At 44.6% G+C, this 22,438-nt stretch overlaps 1 protein-coding gene across 6 annotated transcripts in view; it reads right to left on the bottom strand.

Annotated features, from left to right (window-relative positions):
- Fry (FRY microtubule binding protein) overlaps nt 1-22,438 on the bottom strand; it is a 382,592-nt gene that overhangs the window by 64,436 nt on the left and 295,718 nt on the right. For all 6 annotated transcript variants that reach the window (XM_085837475.1, XM_085837469.1, XM_085837470.1 and 3 more), the window contains 9 exons: nt 19,067-19,323; nt 17,845-17,991; nt 15,931-16,099; nt 13,571-13,661; nt 7,254-7,336; nt 3,883-4,033; nt 3,105-3,208; nt 1,986-2,171; nt 268-466 (listed from right to left, as the gene is read on the bottom strand). In XM_085837475.1, the coding sequence (XP_085693601.1) occupies nt 268-466; nt 1,986-2,171; nt 3,105-3,208; nt 3,883-4,033; nt 7,254-7,336; nt 13,571-13,661; nt 15,931-16,099; nt 17,845-17,991; nt 19,067-19,323 (1,387 nt within the window). The remainder of the gene's footprint in view (nt 1-267; nt 467-1,985; nt 2,172-3,104; nt 3,209-3,882; nt 4,034-7,253; nt 7,337-13,570; nt 13,662-15,930; nt 16,100-17,844; nt 17,992-19,066; nt 19,324-22,438) is intronic.

Raw genomic sequence — 22,438 nt, 5'->3', positions numbered from 1 at the left:
GCATGACTTCACATCACAGGGCATTACTGTCTGCTGCACCATCTTATCATTATATGCCAAATCTCCCTGCCGACCCATCATTCCATCGATGGGATAGGAGACACCTCTCGCAGCATCTGCCCTTGACTCTGGCCAGTATCAATCAGGAGGAAGTAGGACTTCTTCCAAACAGCAAGATCGATTTCCCAGCTGTGTGGTTTAAAGGGCTGGCGATTTTTCAACAGCAGCCATCTGGAGCAGCAGCCTGATGCTTAGTGCCCCCATTACCTGGTCGTCAGAAACTCGATGAGCTTGCTGGCCTTCTCGTCCGTTTCAGTGGCTGCTTCGACATCTTCCACCTCTTGGGTCATCTGTGGGAGGTTCCCGCTGCTGCCCCCCAGACTGATGCTGGAGGAGGTGGAACTGGAGTTGAGGCCAGAGTCCGGCACTGGGGATGACTGATCCTCTCTCAGGAAGTCAAAGCCGCCTAGTGGGACGAGAAGGCAAAGGAAGAAAGGGCTAAGGTGCCAGCAAGGTTGCAGGGGCTTGGAGGTAGGTATGAATAAGGTGACATTAAAGAACACTTGAGGGTGCTGGAGTCATGGCTCAGTGGTTAAGAGCACTGGCTGCTCTTCCAGAGGTCCTGAGTTCAAATCCCAGCAACCACATGGTGGCTCACAACCATCTGTAATGGGATCCGATGCCCTCTTCTGGTGCATCTGAAGACAGCTACAGTGTACTCACATACATAAAATAAATAAATAAGTCTTTAAAAACAAAACAAAAACCACTTGATTTGGACTGTGGCTATGAGGTAATGTCGTCATGATCAATAGCCATCATTTTTCTTTTTTGCTTTTTTTCAAGACAGGGTTTCTCTGTGTAGCCCTGGCTGGCCTTGAACTCACAGAGATCCGCCAGCCTCTGACTCCTGAGTGCTGGGATTAAAGGCGTGCACCACCACTGCCTGGCATAAACATTTTTCTTTGCTTATGATAGGCCTCAGAGGCACTGCTGCGCACACCAGTGTGTGTCTGGCACCATGGGGTTTGGCTGGCTGTTGTGGCAAAGGGGTGGTACATGTATGTCTTATACATACACTGGCCTGACCAATAAATAGCCGAGCTACCAAAGGTCAGTCATCAACTATACTGTCAGGAAATTAGTCTCAAGTATTGGACAATTTAAACATTTAAAATGACTTCTTTAAGAAATATTACCCAATGGCTGCTTGTAAGTTATATTTAACGTTTTTGAGTAAATGTGGTTATGAGCTTGATTAAGTGTGTATCTAATATGTGTGTGTGTGTGCACATATGAACATGTGACCATACAATGTGTACATACATGCATATATGTATTTGGTGCTTGGGATTAGACCTATGGCCTCATGTGTGCTAAGTGTATATTCTATCACTGATCTATACCCTAACCTTATATTAGCATATTTTAATGAGCTATATCACATGGTATTCAAAGACCTATAAGAGAATACTGTTCTTTTCATTATATATTTAACACTGAATATCTTTAGTTATACTGTGGTTTTAAAATGTATACATACAACTACCTCCCTTTTCTCTATTTTTAAAATTTGTGTTCTGTCCAGATTTCAGTAAAACATAGACTCCATAAAGCAAAAACCCCTTCAGGGTAATAAGAAGGCACAAGAGAGACACTTGCACGCTTGCCCTGTCCTGCTCAGGCGCGGGGGTGGGGGGGGGAAGAGGAGCACAGTCACCTTATTTTACAACTTCATCTTTCCGTGTCAATACATCAATAGGAACATACTCACAGGGCAGTGGACAAAAGATTTATGAAAAATGCACTTTAAGATACTCAGCCATGAAAAGGGGCTTTGGAGGCATGTTACACGCAACATTTTATCATGCAGAAAGTCGAGCATAACATCATGAACTCCACAGCTTCCTGCACTTGCTACACAGCTTCCTTCACTCGCTCGCTCTCTCATTCCCCCCTGGGGATGTGGTCAATTCTCCTCTTACCGGTGTAGAGATACTCGGGCTGGTAAGCTGGCTGCATGGTTAGTGTCTTCACTTCCCCCATCTCGCGGGTCTGCAGGAGTACAGAGGCAATGGCGTGAAAGTTACTGTTGCAAGAGAGGGCGATGAGGAGGTGAAGCAGCAGCTTTTTGCTGTGCTCGAAGACTTCTGGCCGATAATGGTCCAAACCTGGAACAGAGGGCATGATCTCTTAATACAAACAGCTGCTAAAGCTCACTGAGACTCTGTGGATAGTGAAGACTCTGGGATGCTGGGAGAAATGATTTTAGCTGCCTTTGTTAGTCTTGGGTTATCCACATAAAGAAGTTGGGCTTATGGAAAAATAAGATACTCTGTGACTTAAATGAAGTGCTTGAATAAATGTTGACAGGTGACCTTTTCTTGACCTCTCTGTGGGTTTCTTTTATCTCTCCCCCCGATCTGCTATTAAAATGTTGAATTTTGATTTGTTTAATAGAAACATATCTTTGTGAGCTCTGTCTTGCTGGGAAGTGCAGGCTGTTTTTGAGTTTGAGATCCTCGGTCAGCCATTGAGTGGTGGGATCACAGATACACGTGTGTCACCACGCCAGGCTCTCTAACTTAACAGACGTTCTAGATGGTTCCCCTCCACTTCTTGCCTGACACTTGGACATCTCAAGCTAGCTGCTAAGCCTGCCACATTCCCTGTTATGTCTCTTTTTGCTTTGACAAGGCTTCATGGCTTTCCATCTGTTTCCTCAGCCAAAGACCCCTAAATAAGTCCACACTAGTTGGGGTGTCTCGAAAGATGCACCATTAATACGTTTAGATTATGGATATGCCAGTTTTGCACGATACCTGATGGCCTGGAATGTTACATATGATAGAAATGAACACCGAAAGGAACTGAGGAAGGAAAGGGCTCACTTCGGAGTGTAACCTATGTGTAACGAAACACAAGCCTAGGCGACAGGGCCTCTCTGTGTAACTCACTCTGTAGACCAGGCTGGCCTCGAACTCACAGAGCTCTGCCTGCTCTGCCTCCTGAGTGCTGGGATTAAAAGATGTTCACCAGCACTGCCCAGACCTCTGCATGTTTATCATCCTGTTGGTTAGAATCCCCCTTAGAGCCAGTCTTACCCAAAAAGACAGCATGAAGTAACAATGGAAGATGAAGAGCCCAGTCTTCCCTCACGCTGTGATCCACCACCATCTCAGTCATAAAGATCACGGCAATATTACACCTGCCCAACAAAACAGAAAAATGAGTACGAACGTCTACAGAGGATGAAAATACACCAACAGGTCAAGTCACAATTCAATGCCGCAAAGGATCACTAAAAAATGATAGAAATATTTATACAAGGGAGAGAGACTCTTTAAGATTTATTTAATTTTACTCTGCGTGTAAGATTGTCAAAATGTGAACTTCATGCATGCAGTACTCATTGAGGCCAGAAGAGGGCACTGGGTTCCCCCTGGAACAGGACTTAGCGGCAGCTGCCAGGTGGGTGCTGGCCATGAAATCCAGGTCTTCTGTGAAGCCATCTCTCCAGCTCCCCAGAGACAACACAGAGCCCCACTACAGGAAATATCCATAAATCTTATCACAGAACTGTGAATCTTCTAGCAACAAGAACTTAAGAAAAAGGAGACATAGAGGTTGAGCCCACCCGTGTACATTGCGTGGTGCCGTCTAACAAGCAGCATCGAATTAAGTCTCACGTTGTATAAAGTTAAAATTCGGAGGGTCACAGGCTGAGATTTCGCTAAATTGCTAATATTCTAGAAGCTGGTTGGCGAGGTCACACGGATTCAAGAAGGGCCTCCTTTGTGAGACCTGGCAAAAGTCCCTGTCTCACTGATAGAGAAGTCTGGTCAAAGCTTCCGTCTCCCTTTGCTTATGCATGCCGCTCACCTGTGCAGCGGCCCCCGAGGAGTGATGGTCTCTGGGAGGTAGTCAACCAAGGGGGCCCAGCATCCTCCACTGCACGGCATAGGTAAGGGCTGTGGCTGCTTGGCTTCCGTAATACTTAACAACCAGCCGGTGTAGGGAGAGATGGGATCATCTGCAGGGTGAGGAGGACATGGCTGCTTTACTTTCTGGGGAAAAGACATATGCTTACCATAGTCAGTGCTTTTAGGAAAAATCTTGTAAGTGCATGCTTGGCAAAACATTGGCTCAGTACGTGTGGATTGCACCATCCACTGGGTTAGAATTAGTTGATTATGTAATTACTTGATAAATTATTACTTAATGATTTGTAGTTCTTCATTATAGAGCAAAGAAAAATACATTTTAAAATGTTCAATCATGGGGCTGGAGAGATGTCTCAGTGGTTAAGAGCACTGGCTGCTCTTCCAGAGGTCCTGAGTTCAATTCCCAGCATCTACATGGTGGCTCACAACCATCTGTAATGAGATCTGATACCCTCTTCTGGTGTGCATGAAGACAGAGACAGTGTACTCACATATATAAAATAAATAAATAATAATTTATATATAAAAATGTTCAATTATGATTTCCACTGCAGAGAAATGCAATTCTGTATTTCAAGCTAACATAGAGCAAGAGTCCTAGGGTCATTCTGCAACAACACAAGGGACTGACCCAGACAGGTACCACATCAGGCACTGTCCTGTGTACTTTTTACCTCAAGAGTCTAGTCATGGCTGTCTACTACGAGCACCCCCATTTTATACTGAAGAAACTGACATTTCAACACATTTGGAGAGATCTGCCTGTAAACACACCCCTTGCATCCATCTGACCACGTGTCCGAGCTCTGTCACTTTTCTCTGTGTCTGGTCCACTCTCCTGTTACCATGGTTACTGTTCTCTGTGTCTGGTCCACTCTCCTCTGTTACCATGGTTCCTTACTGCCATCTTGCTTCTACTATACACACACCCCGTGTTCTACAGAGAGCCATCTTTGGAAACACTGGCCATGTGTCTTTCCTTGTCCAGTGTCCAGAGGTTCCCTTAAGGAAGCCTGCAGCCCACACAATGACCTGAGGAGTCAAGGCTACCGAGCTCCTCTTTTATGGCTAACTGCCTCCCACGCCCCCACAGTTCCCTCCACCCCAGGCACGATGTCTACCTTGCTGTTCTGTACGTGGCTAGACAAGACTTGGTCTAGTCTCAGGAACTTCTTTTCTACTGTTCCTCTAACTGGAATGTTCTTCTAGTCTCTCTTTTAACCTCACTCAGTGCTCTGTCACAAGAGCATAGTAGAGAATACTTCATATATTTATTTATTTACTTATTTATTTATGGCTGTTTTGAGAAATCAAAAGAAATGATGTGTGGGTGTTGAGGTTCGTCCTTTTGCTATCTATTGGAACGCTAAGTGTGAGCTCCTGACACCTGGTTGTCCCAGAGATGAGAGAGTCCGCAAGTACACCTTCTCCCCAAGTTATTTCAGAGTGGTAAATCAAGATGCCAACAGCCAATAGAAGAGTCATATGTGGGGTTTAGGTTTCCTGGGCTTGGGGGTCAGAGAGGGACCACAAGGGAGATGAAAGTAAGGGAGGAGGAAGGAGAAGCCACCATGGGGTAGGTGAGCCATAAGAACACGGCCCTGAGGGCTGGCTGACTGGAGCTAAGAGCAGCCCAGATGGACACAGTAAGCAATGATTCGGGGTTATCGATAGGAAAGTAGATTCTAACAGCACGGAGGTAGGCAGCAGTCCAGCTTTTGTACTGTTTAAGGGTTGTTGTAAATATAAAGGTTGAGTGTGTGGTTTTAATCTGGGAACTAAATGGTCAAAGGCGGGGTAGAAACCCCAGGTCGGGATTAAATATTTCTACATCTAAGGGTGCTTTGCTCAAACCCTGAGATGCCACCTGCCCATGAGGTGTCATCATGCTTTGGGACTGGGATCCCTAGGACACCCTGCCTCTGGAAAGATAGCAGCATTTAAACCAGCACTGGGCTCCCTAAGCCAACCTCTGCAAGGCAGGGCAGGATTCAAGTCCATACCCTGCACCCTGAGCATAGGGATACACTTCAGAGCAGCTGGCTGGCTGAGGGCTTTCTCTCCTCACCACAGAGAAGTGGGTGTTGCTCCACCACGTTTGCCGCACGGTGGGGCAGTTGTGGGGCAGTTGTCCGTATACCATTTAACCTCTTCAAGACTGAATTAAATTTATACTTATTTTTATTTGTATGTGTGTGGTATGCCTGCCTGCATGTGTGTCTCTGCACCACATGTGTGCAGTTACCCATAAGAAGCCGGAAGACGTCATCAGATCCCCAGGAAGTGGAGTGACAGAGGGTTACCAGCTGCTATGTGAGGCTGCGGATTGAATCCTGTGCTGCTTTTTAGAGGGTCCAGCTTTGATTAGCGTCCACAGGGCAGTTCACAAGCAACTGCAACTTCAGTCCTCAGAAGAATGATACCCTTCAGGCCTCCATGGGTACCGCACACAGGTGGTATAGGCACACAGTTAGACAAAGCACCCGTAATGTAAACAATTAGAAACATAGCAATTCTTTTTTAAAAAATTATATCAGATGTATTTTATTTTTGTTTTATGCACCAATTCTATTTAAAGTCACTGTCTATATTTTTACTATTTATTTTGTATAATTTTTAAAAACAATTCTTTAAGAAAGTTCCACAACACAGACTCGGGTTGTTGGCGTATCCTTTGTTTTTCCAGTTTCCTTAACTCCTAGACAACTTATATTTATACTGATGGTATCTACAGAAGCTATCTGCCCCCCAACCCCAAAAGCTACAAGTGTATTAACATTTCTAGTTTACTCAACTGACTGTGGCTTCATGAAATTCCCATAGGAATCCATCTCCTAGCTTAGCAAGGGTTTCTGAGACTATGACATGGGGGGTTTCAATAGGAGGTCATATCCCACACTCAGACCCTAGATGCACAAGGCTGAAAACTTACTCACTTCTAGGACAGTTCCAAAACTCAACAATTTTAATATATAAAAAATTTATATATATAATTAAATTTATGTATACCCAAGGTAGGCAGAATAGGGGTTGGACCCCTTGGAGCTGGAGTTGCAGGCAGCTGTGAGGCCCCATGTGGGTGCTGGGAACCAAACCTGGGTCCTCTTTACTGCTGAGCCATCTGCCCAGCCCCCAAATTTTTTTCAGCGAGATAACATCTTACCAGGCGTTCTCCAGCTTAGCACCACCTTGGAAAGCAGCGGGATCACAGACTCCCCAGGACCAGTTAGGCTCTCCCGCCTTTAATAATAAAGAACTTTCCCAGTAGCAGCTCTGTGATGCCGGAACCCCACAGCCTCTGGTACTCACTTTTATCCTCATCATACGAGCCTCCCGAGCTGTTGCTGTATCTTGACTCCAGGCGAGTGTGCGCTCGGATCACATTGCTAAACCTTTAAAAACAAAACACAGCTGTGAAGTGGTGTCCTGTGTGAACACGCTGTTGCCCAGGAGCAGATTTGACAGGTTAGGGGTTGGCTTTTTCCCTTTTTGGGGGCGGGGCAGGGACCACTTAGTTCTAATGATGGTGCTTTCTGTTTTCCTTTTTCCACCCCCTCCTCTTTCTTTAGATGGGAGTCACACTATGTAGCCCTGGATGGTTGGAACTTCCCATGTAGACCAGGTTAGCCTTGACCTCACAGAGATCTACTTGCTTCTGCCTCCCAAGTGCTGGGACTACAGGCCAAAGCCACCTGGGTTGCTATGTTTTTCTTAAAGGACTATGACAGCCATTCTACCTGAAACACTTCTCTTTTCAGTCAGGAGGGTCAGAGGTCCTGTCCTGTTCATAGGGAAAAGTCCAAACCTTGAGAGAATACTAATGCTTTAGGATAACTCTGTGCTCCAGCTGCAAAAGCTAACATCTGTTTGGGAATGAAGGTGAGCAGGATTTTAAATGGCCTGGTTCCCTTATCCGAAGACCGTGGGACAGGCTTGGCGGCCAGTCAGACCTGCTCAGTGACAACAAGCGGAGACAGGAAGAGGCAGAGATACACACGGCGGTTTCATAAGCAACCTTATGGGGCTATGGATAAATTAAACTTTCCCTCAAAATACTCAGAGGATTCTCGGAAATGTGATTGTTGGGAGGTTTTGTCTGCCTCTCTTATTTTTTGATTGATTTTGATTTTGAGTGTTTGTTGCTTGATTATGAGAAAAGAGCTGGGCTGCACCAATGTCAGACGCACAGCCTCATTTAATTAATTTGCCTCTCATTTTTAAAAAAGATTTATTTATTTATTTATTTATTTATTATATGTAAGTACACTATAGCTGTCTTCAGACACCCCAGAAGAGGGTATCAGATCTCATTACAGATGGTTGTGAGCCACCATGTGGTTGCTGGGATTTGAACTCGGGACCTGTGGAAGAGCAGCCAATGCTCTTAACCGCTGAGCCACCTCTCCAGCTCCTTGCCTCTCATTTTTGACGTAAGGATTATTTACTTTACAAATAGGGATACAGAGGCTAAAGGAGGTTAAACAGCTTGTCTGGTGTCAACCTTCGGGAGGTGACAGTACACAGAGATTGTCGGTGCCATGATACCTCTGAGTGGGTAAAACCACAATTTAAGACTGAGGGGACATCTGAGGTGACAGACACCCCATGGGTTCTATTCTGACCTGAAATATCAGAATATTGCCATGTGCCTGGTAAATGTGTGTGACTACTGTGGGTCAGTGTGACTATGCCCTTCTTCGCCAGTTCTATGGCTGTGACCAAGATGTTCATCCTGAGAACCCGAAAAGTGTCCTCTTCTGGAATATCTGAAGACAGCTACAGTGTATTTACATATAATAAATAAATAAATTTAAAAAAAAAAGAAGAAATGGCTCAGGAGGACATGGGGAAAAGTATCACGTGCTAGACAGTATGCTTTGCACCTCACTGATGAGACAGATATACAGGGGTCTTATATGATGGTTATGAAGCCAAAATCAAGCAGAAACAAGTCCTCTTGAGATGGGGGAATGTTGGAACTGTAATGCAATCTTTTTTTTTTTAATTGGGTATTTATTTCATTTACATTTTCAATGCTATCCCAAAAGTCCCCCCCCCACTCCCCCTCCCCCACTCCCACTTCTTGGCCCTGTTGTTCCCCTGTACTGAGGCATATAAAGTTTGTACGACCAATGGGCTTCTCTTTCCACTGATGGCCGACTAGGCCATCTTCTGATTCATATGCAGCTAGAGACACGAGTTCCGGGGGGGGGGTACTGGTTAGTTCATATTGTTGTTCCACCTATAGGGTTGCAGATCCCTTTAGCTCCTTGGTTACTTTCTCTAGCTCCTCCATTGGGGGCCCTGTAATCCATCCAATAGCTGACTGTGAGCATCCACTTCTGTGTTTGCTAGACCTCGGCATAGTCTCACAAGAGACAGCTCTATCTGGGTCTTTTCAGCAAAATCTTGCTAGTGTATGCAATGGTGTCAGCGTTTGGAAGCTGATTATGGGATGAATCCCCGGATATGGCAGCCTCTAGATGGTCTATCCTTTCGTCACAGCTCCAAACTTTGTCTCTGTAACTCCTTCCATGGGTGTTTTGTTCCCAATTCTAAGAAGGGGCAAAGTGTCCACACTTTGGTCTTTGTTCTTCTTGAGTTTCATGTGTTTAGTTGTATCTTATATCTTGGGTATCCTAAGTTTCTGGGCTAATATCCACTTATCAGTTTGTACATATTGTGTGAGTTCCTTCGTGATTGGGTTACTTCACTCAGGATGATGCCTTCCAGGTCCATCCATTTGGCTAGGAATTTCATAAATTCATTCTTTTTAATAGCTGAGTAGTACTCCATTGTGTAAATGTACCACATTTTCTGTATCCATTCCTCTGTTGAGGGGCATCTGGGTTCTTTCCAGTTTCTGGCTATTATAAATAAGGCTGCTATGAACATAGTGGAGCATGTGTCCTTCTTACTGGTTGGAACATCTTCTGGATATATGCCCAGGAGAGGTATTGCGGGATCCTCTGGTAGTACCATGTCCAGTTTTCTAAGGAACCGCTAGACTGATTTCCAGAGTGGTTGTACAAGCTTGCAATCCCACCAACAATGGAGGAGTGTTCCTCTTTCTCCACATCCTCGCCAGCATCTGCTGTCACCTGAATTTTTCATCTTAGCCATTCTGACTGGTGTGAGGTGGGATCTCAGGGTTGTTTTGATTTGCATTTCCCTGATGATTAAGGATGTTGAACATTTTTTCAGGTGCTTCTCAGCCATTCGGTATTCCTCAGGTGAGAATTCTTTGTTCAGCTCTGAGCCCCATTTTTTAATGGGGTTATTTGATTTTCTGGAGTCTACCTTCTTGAGTTCTTTATATATATTGAATATTAGTCCCCTATCTGATTTAGGATAGGTAAATATCCTTTCCCAATCTGTTGGTGGTCTTTTTGTCTTATTGACGGTGTCTTTTGCCTTGCAGAAGCTTTGCAACTTTATGAGGTCCCATTTGTTGATTCTCGATCTTACAGCACAGTCATTGCTGTTCTATTCAGGAGCTATTGTGATAAAAACTGCACGGTACTGGTATAGCGACAGACAAGTAGACCAATGGAATAGAATTGAAGACCCAGAGATGAACCTACACACCTATGGTCACTTGATCTTTGACAAGGGAGCTAAAACCATCCAGTGGAAAAAAGACAGCATTTTCAACAAATGGTGCTGGCACAACTGCCAGTTATCATGTAGAAGAATGCGAATCGATCCATTCCTATCTCCTTGTACTAAGGTCAAATCTAAGTGGATTAAGGAACTCCACATAAAACCAGAGACACTGAAACTTATAGAGGAGAAAGTGGGGAAAAGCCTCAAAGATATGGGCACAGGGGAAAAATTCCTGAATAGAACAGCAATGGCTTGTGCTGTAATGCAATCTTAAGCTCATAGCAATCCCCTGCCTCTACTTCCCGAGACTGCGATTACAAGATATTCCAAGGACAATGTCTCTACAGTGCTACTTCATCTTTATCTTACACGGATAACCCGATTCTCGGTGCCAAGGGACATAACAAAAATCTCCACACAGGACCTCCACAACTCTAATGGTACAAAAAAGACCCTGTAACGAGATGTTAAGATACAGAAACAGAGTGGCTTTCTATCCCAAAGAAAAGGAGGATGGGAAACTCAGTCTACAAGATAAATGACTGAGAAATTACAGAGTCGGGTCAGAGGATGGCTCAGTGGTTAGCAGCACCAGCCACTCCTCCAGAGGACCCCAGTTTGACCTTAGCACCCACAGGCAGCTTACAACCATCTACTACTCCAGTTCCAGGAGAATCTGATGCTCTCTTCTGACCTCTGCAGGCACAGAGATGTAATGCACAGACCTATGTGCAGGCCAAACAACATACACATAGAATGAAAAGAAGTAAAACCAACCAACCAACCAACCAACCAACCAACCAACCAACCAACCAACCAAACAAACAAACCAACCCTGAGTCTGTTTATCCCCTTCTCTCTTCACAGTCATTTGCAACACAGAGTCCTTCAGGGCTCCTATGAAAGAATGGGTTCTTGGTGCCCCAGGAAAAGGGTGTTCTTGGCTAATTAAGATGTGCTACAGCAGCTGGGCAGTGATTGCACGTGCCTTTAATCCCAGCACTTGGGAGGCAGAAGCATTGGGGTATCGAGGCCAGCCTGGTCTACAGAGTGAGTTCCAGGACAGCCAGAGCTACAGAGAAACTCTGTCTTGAACAACCAAAAGGTGGGGGGGAGGGGAGAGAAAAGAATGTGATAAAGTACAAGTCCAGTGAGAGTGGGGATTGCTGTGGGTTGAACTGGCTCTCTCCATGGACTCACATAGGGCTTGACTCTCCCTCCTCATTAAGAGGGTGGAAACTTCATCTCAGTGTGGCATTTACAAGGAAGACGCTTAGGAAAAAAGATGGACCCAGCAGTACATTGCTGGGTGTTTTGTATACAAAGAGACGGCGAGTAAAACGTCCGTTCATCTACGTAACATTTAATGTATACCCTGTTCTCTCTACTCTGAGGCAATCCGGCCTCTAAATTATACACATTTGTGTATGAAAAGAAGGGATGATAGCTAGATTATGTAAGAACTAGGATGGAGACCCTGTCATTCTGGTGGCCTTATACAAAGAGCAAGAGCGAGAGCAAAAGCAGGTGAATGAATGATTAAGCAAGCGAGCGAGCGAGGGGGAGAGGGAGAGGGAGAGGGAGAGGGAGAGGGAGAGGGAGAGGGAGAGGGAGAGGGAGAGGGAGAGGGAGAGGGAGAGGGAGAGGGAGAGGGAGAGGGAGAGGGAGAGGGAGAGGGAGAGGGAGAAAGAGAGCGACTGCGCACAAATGCTCTTGCTATGACCTGATGCAGCCAGCGGAGTCTATGCCAAAGCCTAAACTGTGCTGTTTAGAATACACCTACAACTGTGAGCCAAGTCAATTTCTTTCCTTCCGAGTTAGCCTGTCTCCGGCAGTATTGTTGCCACAGAGAACTTCCTCAAGACATTCTAGAAACCACACAATAATTTGAAAGTATAACATGCTTAATCTCTAGTTACAAACGGTTTGTGCCTACTTGCAAAAAATAATTAAAAAAATGTGGTTTTGTTTTTGTTTGCTTTTTTTTTTTTTTCCTGAGACAGGGTTTCTCTGTGTACCTTGGCTGTCCTGGAACTCACTCTGTAGACCAGGCTGGCCTCAAACTCAGAAATTCACCTGCCTCTGCCTCCCAAGTGCTGGGATTAAAGGCGTGGGCCACCATGCCTGGCCAAAAAAAAAAAAAAAAGTGTCTTTTATTCTGCAAAGATTTATTTATTTTTATTGTACGCAGATGAGTGTTTGCCTGCAGGTATTTGTACCATGTGTGCACAGTGTTGGCATTCCTTCTAGGCTCTGTCCAACAGTTACCTAGCAACAGCCAGGTAGGCTTGGCTTACTATAAAAGAGACTGTTTGGCCTCCCCCTCATCCCCCCCTCACCTCTCCCCCAGCTCTCTGCTCCTCTTCTCTCTCTCACCCCATTTTCCCCTTCCCCCTTCCCCATTCCACATGTTCCTGGCCAGTCTCCTCCCCCTGTACCTGTCTCTGTCCCTATCTCCTCTCTTTCTCTGCCTTTATTCCCTTCTCAACTCTCGTTCCCATGCCCCCAAATAAATAAACTCTATTCTATTACTATGCCCATCCTGTCATATGGCTGGTACCTCTGGGGGAGGGATGTCTCAGCAAGGGCCCACTGAAGTATCTTCTCCTGCCACACCATACTAAGGTCTACAAAACATATCCTGGTCTTTATAAAACACATCACACAGTACTTATGGAGCCAGAAGAGGGCACTGGGTCTCCTGGCACTGGAATTACAGATGGTTGTAAGCTGTCATGTGGGTGCTGGTGACAGAACCTGGGTTCATGATCTTAACCACTGAGCCACCTCTCCAGCCTCCAACCAGTGGTTGTTATGAACCCCAAGTCTAAGTAGGATTCAGGCACCAGAAGAATGCCGTACTCTCTGATTTTGTGAAGAAAGTCAGTCTGTGTTCCCAAGCATTACGATGGGCTTCAGTTCCTATGAATTAGGAAGCCTGACTTACTCTCAGGCAGACGCCTTTGCAGAGACTCCTGCTGAACGTTAGAGCGGACATCAAGCCAAATGCACACACTGACCTGTCATCGGATTCTTTCAGTATCTTGCTCTCCTCAGGGTCTGGGAAACTGTCCTGGCCGGCGACGACAGTGTTACTGCTGGAGGTGGTTCCTGCAGAAGGGATTGGGAGACATCAGAGACAGAGTATGCAGAGGGGGAGGCCTCAGAGCAGAAGCAACCCAGGAAAGGATTTCCTGTAAATTCCCTTGCTTGACAGTTTTTTTACATCATTTACAATCGCAGACATTCTAAACAGCTGTTTCAAAGTCCAGGGCACGGAATTCTAGACATCTGTGTTGGCCAAACCAAATTCCTCCTTCCTCATAAAACGAATTGATAACATTCTTAGAGGCTTCTAGCCTCAGGTCGTGACCTTACATGGGGCAGGTCTGCTGCAGCTGTGAACAGACTCTCTTTTACTGTTGACACTGAGACAGGGTCTTGCCATGTAGCCTGGATGTGGCCTTCAGTTTATGCCCCTCCTCCTCTGCATCCCCAACACTGGCAGTAAAGGCAGGCACTGCCATATCTTGTGCTTTCTATGTTTATGGGTCCAGGGATTATCCAACTAATGATATGAAAGGAATTCCAAGTAGAATTCTGATTCCTAGGCTAGTGTCTCACTGAGAAAAACAAAACAAAACAAAACAAAACAACCCACTTCACTAAGAGGTAGGATAAAGCGAGAGCACACGAGAGTAGGAGAAGACAGGTTTGAAGACAGATTCAATATTAAGTGAAGGGCAGCTTCAAGAAACTTGAGAGAAGGAGTTATGTTTGTCATGAAATGAACAGATACAAATTCGTTGAAAGCATTAAAACTCGGTGAGCATCTGAAATCCAGAGTTCATGGGACCAGGATGTGTCAGACTTTAGCTATTTTGGATTTTGGAATATTTGCACAGGTATGATAGAACTATCTTAGGGGCAAGGCTCAAGTTTAAGCATGAAATTCATTTCTGTTTTATGTATCCCATATACACAATACCTAAAGGTAGTTTTATACATTTCTAACTATGAGCAAAGCCAGGGAAGGAGAAATGGCTCAGCAGTTAAAACTATAGTCCGCTTTTGGGGAGGACCTGGGTTTAGAGCTCTATACTCACAAGGCAGGTCATGACCATATGTAATTCCCATTCCAGGATCTGATGCCCTCTTCTGGCCTCTGAGGGTACTGTATGTACACAGTTCACATACACACATGTAGGCAATACACACACAATAAAAATAAATAAATCTCGTAAGCTGGGCGTGGTGGCGCACGCCTTTAATCCCAGCACTCGGGAGGCAGAGGCAGGCGGATTTCTGAGTTCGAGGCCAGCCTGGTCTACAAAGTGAGCTCCAGGACAGCCAGAGCTATAAAGAGAAACCCTGTCTCGAAAAACCAAAAAAAAAAAAAAAAAAAATCTCGTAAAAATAATGATCAAAGTTTGTTTACATTGAGCTCTCATTGGGTTATTATGCCAGTCCTCAAAAAGTCTCAGATTTTTGAGCATTTTGGATTTCACTGAATATTCAAGTCAATCCTGGGAGAATGTTACCAAGGAGATTCCATTAAGGTATACAGCAGGTTCAGAACTGAAATTCCTAAGAGACTGCAGTGTCTAATGTAAAATAATTCCCTGTGGTGAGGAAACCACTGGGCCACTAATTCATGATTATCCTTACGAAGTCATTTGTTAATCCAATTACAATGTGCTTGGAGACCTATTCTTTTTTTGTTTGTTTTTGTTTTTTTTTTGAGACAGGGTTTCTCTGTATAGCCCTGGCTGCCCTGGAACTAACTCTGTAGACCAGGCTGGCCTCGAACTCAGAAATCTGCCTGCCTCTGCCTCCCAAGTGCTGGGATTAAAGGTGTGTGCCACCACTGTCTGGTAGAGACCTATTCTTTTTTTTTTTCTTTTTTTAAAGATTTATTTATGTATTATATGTAAGTACACTGTAGCTGTCTTCAGGCACACCAGAAGAGGGCATCAGATCTCATTATGGATGATTGTGAGCCACCATGTGGTAGTGGGATTTGAACTCAGTACCATCAGAAGAGCAGACAGTGCTCTTAACTGCTGAGCCATCTCTCCACCCCCTCAGAGAGCTATTCTTTTTTGTTTGTTTGTTTGTTTTTTAAGACAGGGTTTCTCTGTGTAGCCCTGGAACTCACTTTGTTTGGCTGGCCTCGAACTCAGAAATCTGCTTGCCTCTGTCTCCCGAGTGCTGGGATCAAAGGCGTGCGCCACTACCGCCCAGCTCAGAGAGCTATTCTTAAGCAATCTCTTAAATGAATGCATTCCCGGGAAAACGCAGAGTAAGAGCCACTCAAACCTGTTCAGTGCACATCAGTGTGTGGCATGACAGGGTGTGTTCCCAGGTGGCCTGTCCCTACCTGAAGCAGCTGCTGAGGCTTTGCTGCTGGCCGTGAATCGATAGAAAGGTGGGTTGTCACAGTGCTGGACGATGGGGTTCACTGGCTCTGTCTGCTGCAGCTCGAAGAGCAGCTCTTCCATAGTCTGGATGGTGTTATTCCGACACAGGTAGGTTGCCACCTTTTTAATCTTGGGAAAAGAGAATAAAGGGAGGGTATACTTTCTATCAGAGCGTTGGGCTGGAACCCCCTCATCGTGGGGCACACTGCCGTCTGATACTGCTCATCCAACAACTGACCTTTGCTATCCTTGGATAACCCAAGTATTGGGGTTAAAGCTACATTATACAGGCACTGTCTTAAGTGACTTAATTAAACAAACAAACAAACAAACAAACATTACTTTTAGGGTGAACTGAGTGAATTTAAGCCAAAAACATCGTAAGATTTTACTGGTGTCCAGAGGCACAAGGTATTTATATGACAAAAACGATTAATTGTATCCGCTCTGGGAAAATAACTGCTATTTTTATTAACAAGGGAAAACAGTCTCCCCTGCAGTGGCTTGAATGAAATAGCCCCCATTGGCTCACAGGTTTGAAATCTTGGTCCCTAGTTGGTGGAACTGTTTGAGAAGGATCAGGGGGTGTGGCATTGTTGGGGGAAGGATGTCACTATGGGTAGGCTTTAAGGATGTAAAAGCATAGGCCCAAGTCTCTCCCTTTCTTCTTGCTGCTGTCTATATGATGGGATGTAAAGCTCTCAGCTAATGCTCCAGCACCAAGCCTGCCTGTTTCCTGCCACGTTGGCCATGGATTCACCCCCTAAAACTGTCAGTGAGCCCCCAATTAAACGTTTTATATGAGTTGCCTTGGTCACGGTGTCTCTTCACAGCACAGAATAGTAACCAAGACACGTCTTCTCCTCTTTGTCATTAGAAACAAATAAGTTTTAGCCCTCTGTAAAGTGTTAGGTTTTAAAAATGGCAATATCTGACTCTAGCTGCATATGTATCAAAAGATGGCCTAGTCGGCCATCAATGGAAAGAGAGGCCCATTGGGACACGCAAACTTTATATGCCCCAGTACAGGGGAACGCCAGGGCCAAAAAATGGGAATGGGTGGGTAGGGAAGTGGGGAGGGTATGTGGGACTTTTGGGATAGCATTGGAAATGTAATTGAGGAAAATATGTAATAAAAATATTTAATAATAAAAAAATGGCAATATCAATGTGTCACATAACTGCAGGTCCTGATGTCTAACCTGCAGCGTGGCTGAAGCAGCTCGGAATAACAGGAAGTCATAAACTCACAAACCACACAGAGAGGCCAAGTGAGTCTGTTAGGAATGGCTGTTATTCTGCTCATCCACCATCCTCAAGTAAAAACAGAATATACCCTATCAATATCTCTGTTTTGCTTTCTCTCTTAACACATTTGGGGGTTGGAGAGATGGCTCTTTGTTTAAGAGCACTGGTTGTTCTTGCAAAAGATCAGAGTTCAATTCCAGGGTGCTCCACATGACAGCTCAGTATTATAACGCCCCTACCAGGGGATCTGTTGCCCTCTTCTGGCCTCTATGAGTACTGCATGCACATGCTGCACATACATACATGCAGGTAAACAGTCATCTACATAAAATCCCAGGTCTGCTGTATTTAATGTCATATGCAAACCAGAAGCATTTTTGTTAGTCCTGACTTTTACATTTGACCTCTTTCCTACTGGTGCTGCTTATAAAGGAGGCTAGTAACTGTCAGGAAAATGACCCTGAATTCCTAGGTGCCTGTATCCTGTAGTTCAATCCAAGGGGCTGACAGGCGTGCCTGACATGGAGCCTGTGCTGGGTGGGGCAGAAGGAGCTTTTATGTAGTACATGGATGATCCCCTGCGGGAATGAGAGAGCATTCCAGGAGCCAACCTGTGTGGCACTTACGTAGGGCAGGAGGATGGTGTCGCTGCTGACCCCGCACAGGCTGATGAGGAACTGCAGCGTGACCCTCAGGTTGTTACTCCACTTCTCGTTGTTGGCCAGAGCGTTCCAAGCGTTCTCCATTTCTGCTCCTGGGACTTCATCTCCATACTAACTCAGACAAGATTAAAAGCAGCCTTCGTGAGTGTGTGAATAAGTTGTTGTAAGGGTTATAATTGTTCAAAATTATTACCAGGGTGGAAATGACTATTTGATAAAAACAACATTTTGGGGTGGATGGCAACTTACAATACATAGATCAGCTACATAAGTACTCATACAAACATTTTTTAAAAATGTAGGCCATGGTTTTCCCCAAAATATGTGATATCTATATTTGTATGTGTGTGTATGTATGTATGTATATATATGTCTATCTATGTATCTATATATATATCTATGCAGCAATGCATGTATGTATGTATGTATCTATGTATCTATGTACCTATGTATGTACGTATCTAGCTATCTATCTATCTCTCTAAAATTTGCATCATAATCCCCCCATTCTTTAATTGCACTGCGGGGCATTTGAACCCTGGGCTCCCTACATTCAACACAAGAATTCTACCCTAAGATACATCCCAAGTCCTTACGAAAACCACTTTTTAAGTGCACCAAACAATTCTTATTTTCTTATTTTTTACAGCAAACGAGGAAGGCCAGGTTTACCCACTCCTTTGAACATAAGCTTACCTGTTTATACAACTATCGTAACTCACAAAGTTATTAGATCATATGGGAAAACTAGAAATCAGGAATAGAGCTCAGATCCTCTGCTAGAGCAACTAAAACAGGAATATATTGCCATGGATACAATGTTATATTTCTTTACCAAATACTGAGGGAAAAAAGGAAGTTTACCCTGGCAACATCATGAACATCGTTTCCTTTTATTGTTTTTTTCTTTTTTCTTTTTTTTTGAAACAGGGTTTCATGCAGCCCAGGCTGGATCTAAGTTCACTATATAGCTGAGGATGGTTTTGAACTTTAGACTCTCTCTCTAGCATTGTACATATTTTTAAGTACAGAATTCAGTGGCACTAAGTGTTCTGCTGTGCACCCACCACCACCACTCAACATCCTCTGGAACCATTTTATGATAAACACTATTTTCTTGGGTTTGTGGCAAAGGTTTGTGAACCCAGGGCTTCCCTGCTGATGGAGCCATGCTATAATGAGGTACCTTGGCTGTCATGTACATGAGGTTATTCAGGACCAGAGAGGTAGCTTCCGGAGAGCCCCAGCCATTCCCTTTTAGTCCATGAGAGGCAGTCACTTCTCCTTCCCGGTCCTTGACCTCATCCTCAGGACTGCTGGGACTGGACCCCGGGAGGAGTAGTCTGCTGTCCACCAGTTCAATGTTGTGTAGCCATGGCAACAGGTAGGTGAGCATGATCTGCCGTCCATTTGGGTGTGTCGTGGGGAATCTCTGGCTCACCTCTGAAGAGACAGGGCAAAGGACGGTTATACACTATTCTCCAAAGCAAACTAAGGAGGAACACAAGTGTACTGCTCCAAAAGTGGTTTGCATTCAGTAAAAAGATTACTGTATATAATAGCTATCCAGGACAAGAGCAAAGAGCAGGGCTCATCCTTGATCCTCTGTGCAGGAAGGGGGCGGGGCAGGCAGCTAAACACAGACTGATATGAAAGCGTCATGAGTTCAAACACACTGTTAGTGGATAAGGAGTAACAGTGTACCGGGCGTCTGCAGGACATGTGTTGAGTCACAACTTCACCATATCTGGCTGCATGCACAGCTGTGTGGCTCAGCCACTTAAATAACCTCCCTGAGCTCCCATCAACTGATCAGGAAAATGAGAGCAACCCCTACGTGGGGTCTCACACTGCACAACGGCAAAGGATAGTGACACCAGCACACTGTTGATCAGTGCCAGCACAGCACCTGTTTCCTAGCAGGATCCTGAGCAGCGATGGGCAATGCCACTCTTTCCAGCCTTGTGACTTACAAAGTGTCTCCTATGTGAATTGGTTGTTATAAATGGAGATGTGGATTCCCACAGCAATAAACCCACTGGTGGTTTCTCTTTGGCCATAGCCAAGCATGTGGGAGGGCTATCATGTGCTACATTTGACTCGAGGAGCTATGATTCTGAAGCTCACAGCTCTGTCACCCTCTTCTGGCATCTAAGAATACTGCATGCACAAGGTACACATACACACACGCAGACAAACACTCATCCACATAAATAAAAATAAACCAATCTTTTTCTTTTTCTTTTTTTTTTTTTAAAGAAAATCCCACATCTGCTGTGGTTTGGTTTTGTTTCAATAATGTTTGCAAACCAGAAATTTTTTTTTGTTAGTACTGATATGATCTTTTACACCTGGCCTCTTTCATACTGGTGCTGAATTTGAAAACCAGACAGGAGCCAAGAGTGTGAAATTCAAATAGCAGGGGGAACCCCAGCAGCAATGAGCTCAACCCTGTCATGGGTTACTTTCTCAATTGTGTTTCTACACTGTTGCACCGGCAACAATGTGGCAGCGTATACTCTGATTAATGCTTTGCAGTCAGAGCTCAGCTGTACAGAGCTCAGCTGTGCAGTCAGAAGCTCAGCTGTGCAGTGAGAAGCTCAGCTGTACAGCCAGAAACTCAGCTGTACAGCCAGAAGCTCAGCTGTACAGTCAGAAGCTCAGCTGTACAGTCAGAAGCTCAGCTTTATGGATATGCTGTGAGTGTCAGTAGCACCTTTTAGCTCTATAAGAGAATTGGCTTTATCCAAAGAGAAATTAGGAAGTATGGTCCCGTGCCTGCACAACTAGCCAGCATAGGTCATGACCTCACTCACGGTGTTCCTAGCAGCTAATACCAGAACAAGGCAGTATCCAGAAATTACTCGGCACAACCCTTTGGATGCCTCCAGCAGAAACTTTAATTGCCTTAGCCCTTCCCCAAAATTATAGTTACAATAGATGGTGCTATGCTGTTCATTGGGCCTTTACATAGGTGGAAAATTAAAAAAAAAAGTGTAATTTTTCTTATTTTAAACAGTGATATTTCTTCTTATATCTTATTAATATCTAGCTTGTATATTTATATGTATGTATGTGTGTGTGTGTGTGTGTGTATGTATATGTATCACATGCATGCTTGGTGCCTACCAAGATTACCACAGAGGTTAGAAGAGGGCATTGTCTTTGAACCAAGATCCTCTGTAAGAGCAGTCAGTGCTTTTAACCACTGAACCATCTTTCTCTGTGTGTAGGAGTCCATGCCCTGGCACGTACGTGCTTGTTAGATGGTAACTTGGAGACATTGATTCTCTCCTTCTACCACACAGGGCTCAGAGATCAAACTTTGGTTGTCAGACTTGTGGCGTGCACCTTTACCCACTGAGCCATCTGGCTGGTCCCTAGAGTATTTGACTTAGAGTTGACACACTATGATATGACACGTATGCTCTGGCTATGACATCAGACACTTGCATCTTACTGCACCAGAGCATCCATTAATCCTGCTGGGAGAGCATTCATTAGTGCAAGCTCCTATAATGGACAGAATGAAAGCAGCCAGAACCTCTCAGGAATGTGGTCAGCCGTATACAAGGGACATTAAGGAACCCAGGATGGGGTCTATAGTCAATAGTATGTGCATGTATACATTAATATATATGTAGTGAGGTCTCGACATTTATAGGAGTTGAGAGGGGACTTGTAGGGGTTGGATGGAGATTATATAGACATGTTATGAAATTCTCAAAATAATATTTTGAAAAAAAAAAGTTCCTGAGCCTGGAGAAGATCCTAGGTGACAAATTACACTGACAAATAATTCAGGGGCAAGGGAGAAAGTGACAGGTAACAGAAAGCACCAAGCTGAGGATCTTGTCAGAGAATGATTCCCACTTACAAAAATACAATTTTATTATGGAAGAGTTGTTTATGCTCCATAGGAAAGACCATGCTTTAGAAAGAGAGAGAAAAAAATCCAATCCCAGAGAAAGAAACATTAAAAACACCTATTTTTAAACAATGCCAAATTCTAACATGGAACACAAGCTCATTTATTACATTTATTGCAATTTGTGTGCCGGACATGAGGACCACCCATCCCCCCAATCGGGGTGCCGGCTAGAGTTGTCAGAGAAGGGCGGATGAACACCTTGGTTTGTGGAGATGTTTTTGAAGAGGAAGGAAGATGCCACAGATACTCTGGAAGATACATAGAGAAATGAAATAAAATGCGGGTGCTCAGGGTATGCTCCTCAGCTTCTTTGGGGGGGACCCAAACATCTTGTCTGGCTGCTTGTAAGTAATTAGGTCACCTTAAGTTACAGGCAATAAAGCCTCACGGCAGGGCCTGAACAGCGCAGGCAGCTTAGGAATTCACTAGGTCATGTTAATGTTTTCAAGTTCTTTTCAAAGCTTCTTCATAAATCAAGAGGGGGGGGTGGCTTAGAAGAATGTCGAAATGGCTCAATTTCCTTCTTGGGGTTCTGCTGCCTGTCGGCCTGGATTTATCTTCCCTCTCCCTAGCTGTCCGCTGCCCCCCACTTTCCCAGCTCCCTATCTCAGCTAATAAGCTGTTTCC

Source organism: Mus caroli, unplaced genomic scaffold, assembly GCF_978045245.1.
Source record: "Mus caroli unplaced genomic scaffold, Mus_caroli_1 scaffold_4, whole genome shotgun sequence".
NCBI classification, from domain to species: domain Eukaryota; kingdom Metazoa; phylum Chordata; class Mammalia; order Rodentia; family Muridae; genus Mus; species Mus caroli.
Note: the sequence above shows the minus strand (reverse complement) of the source record. Positions and strands in the feature narration are given on the sequence as shown.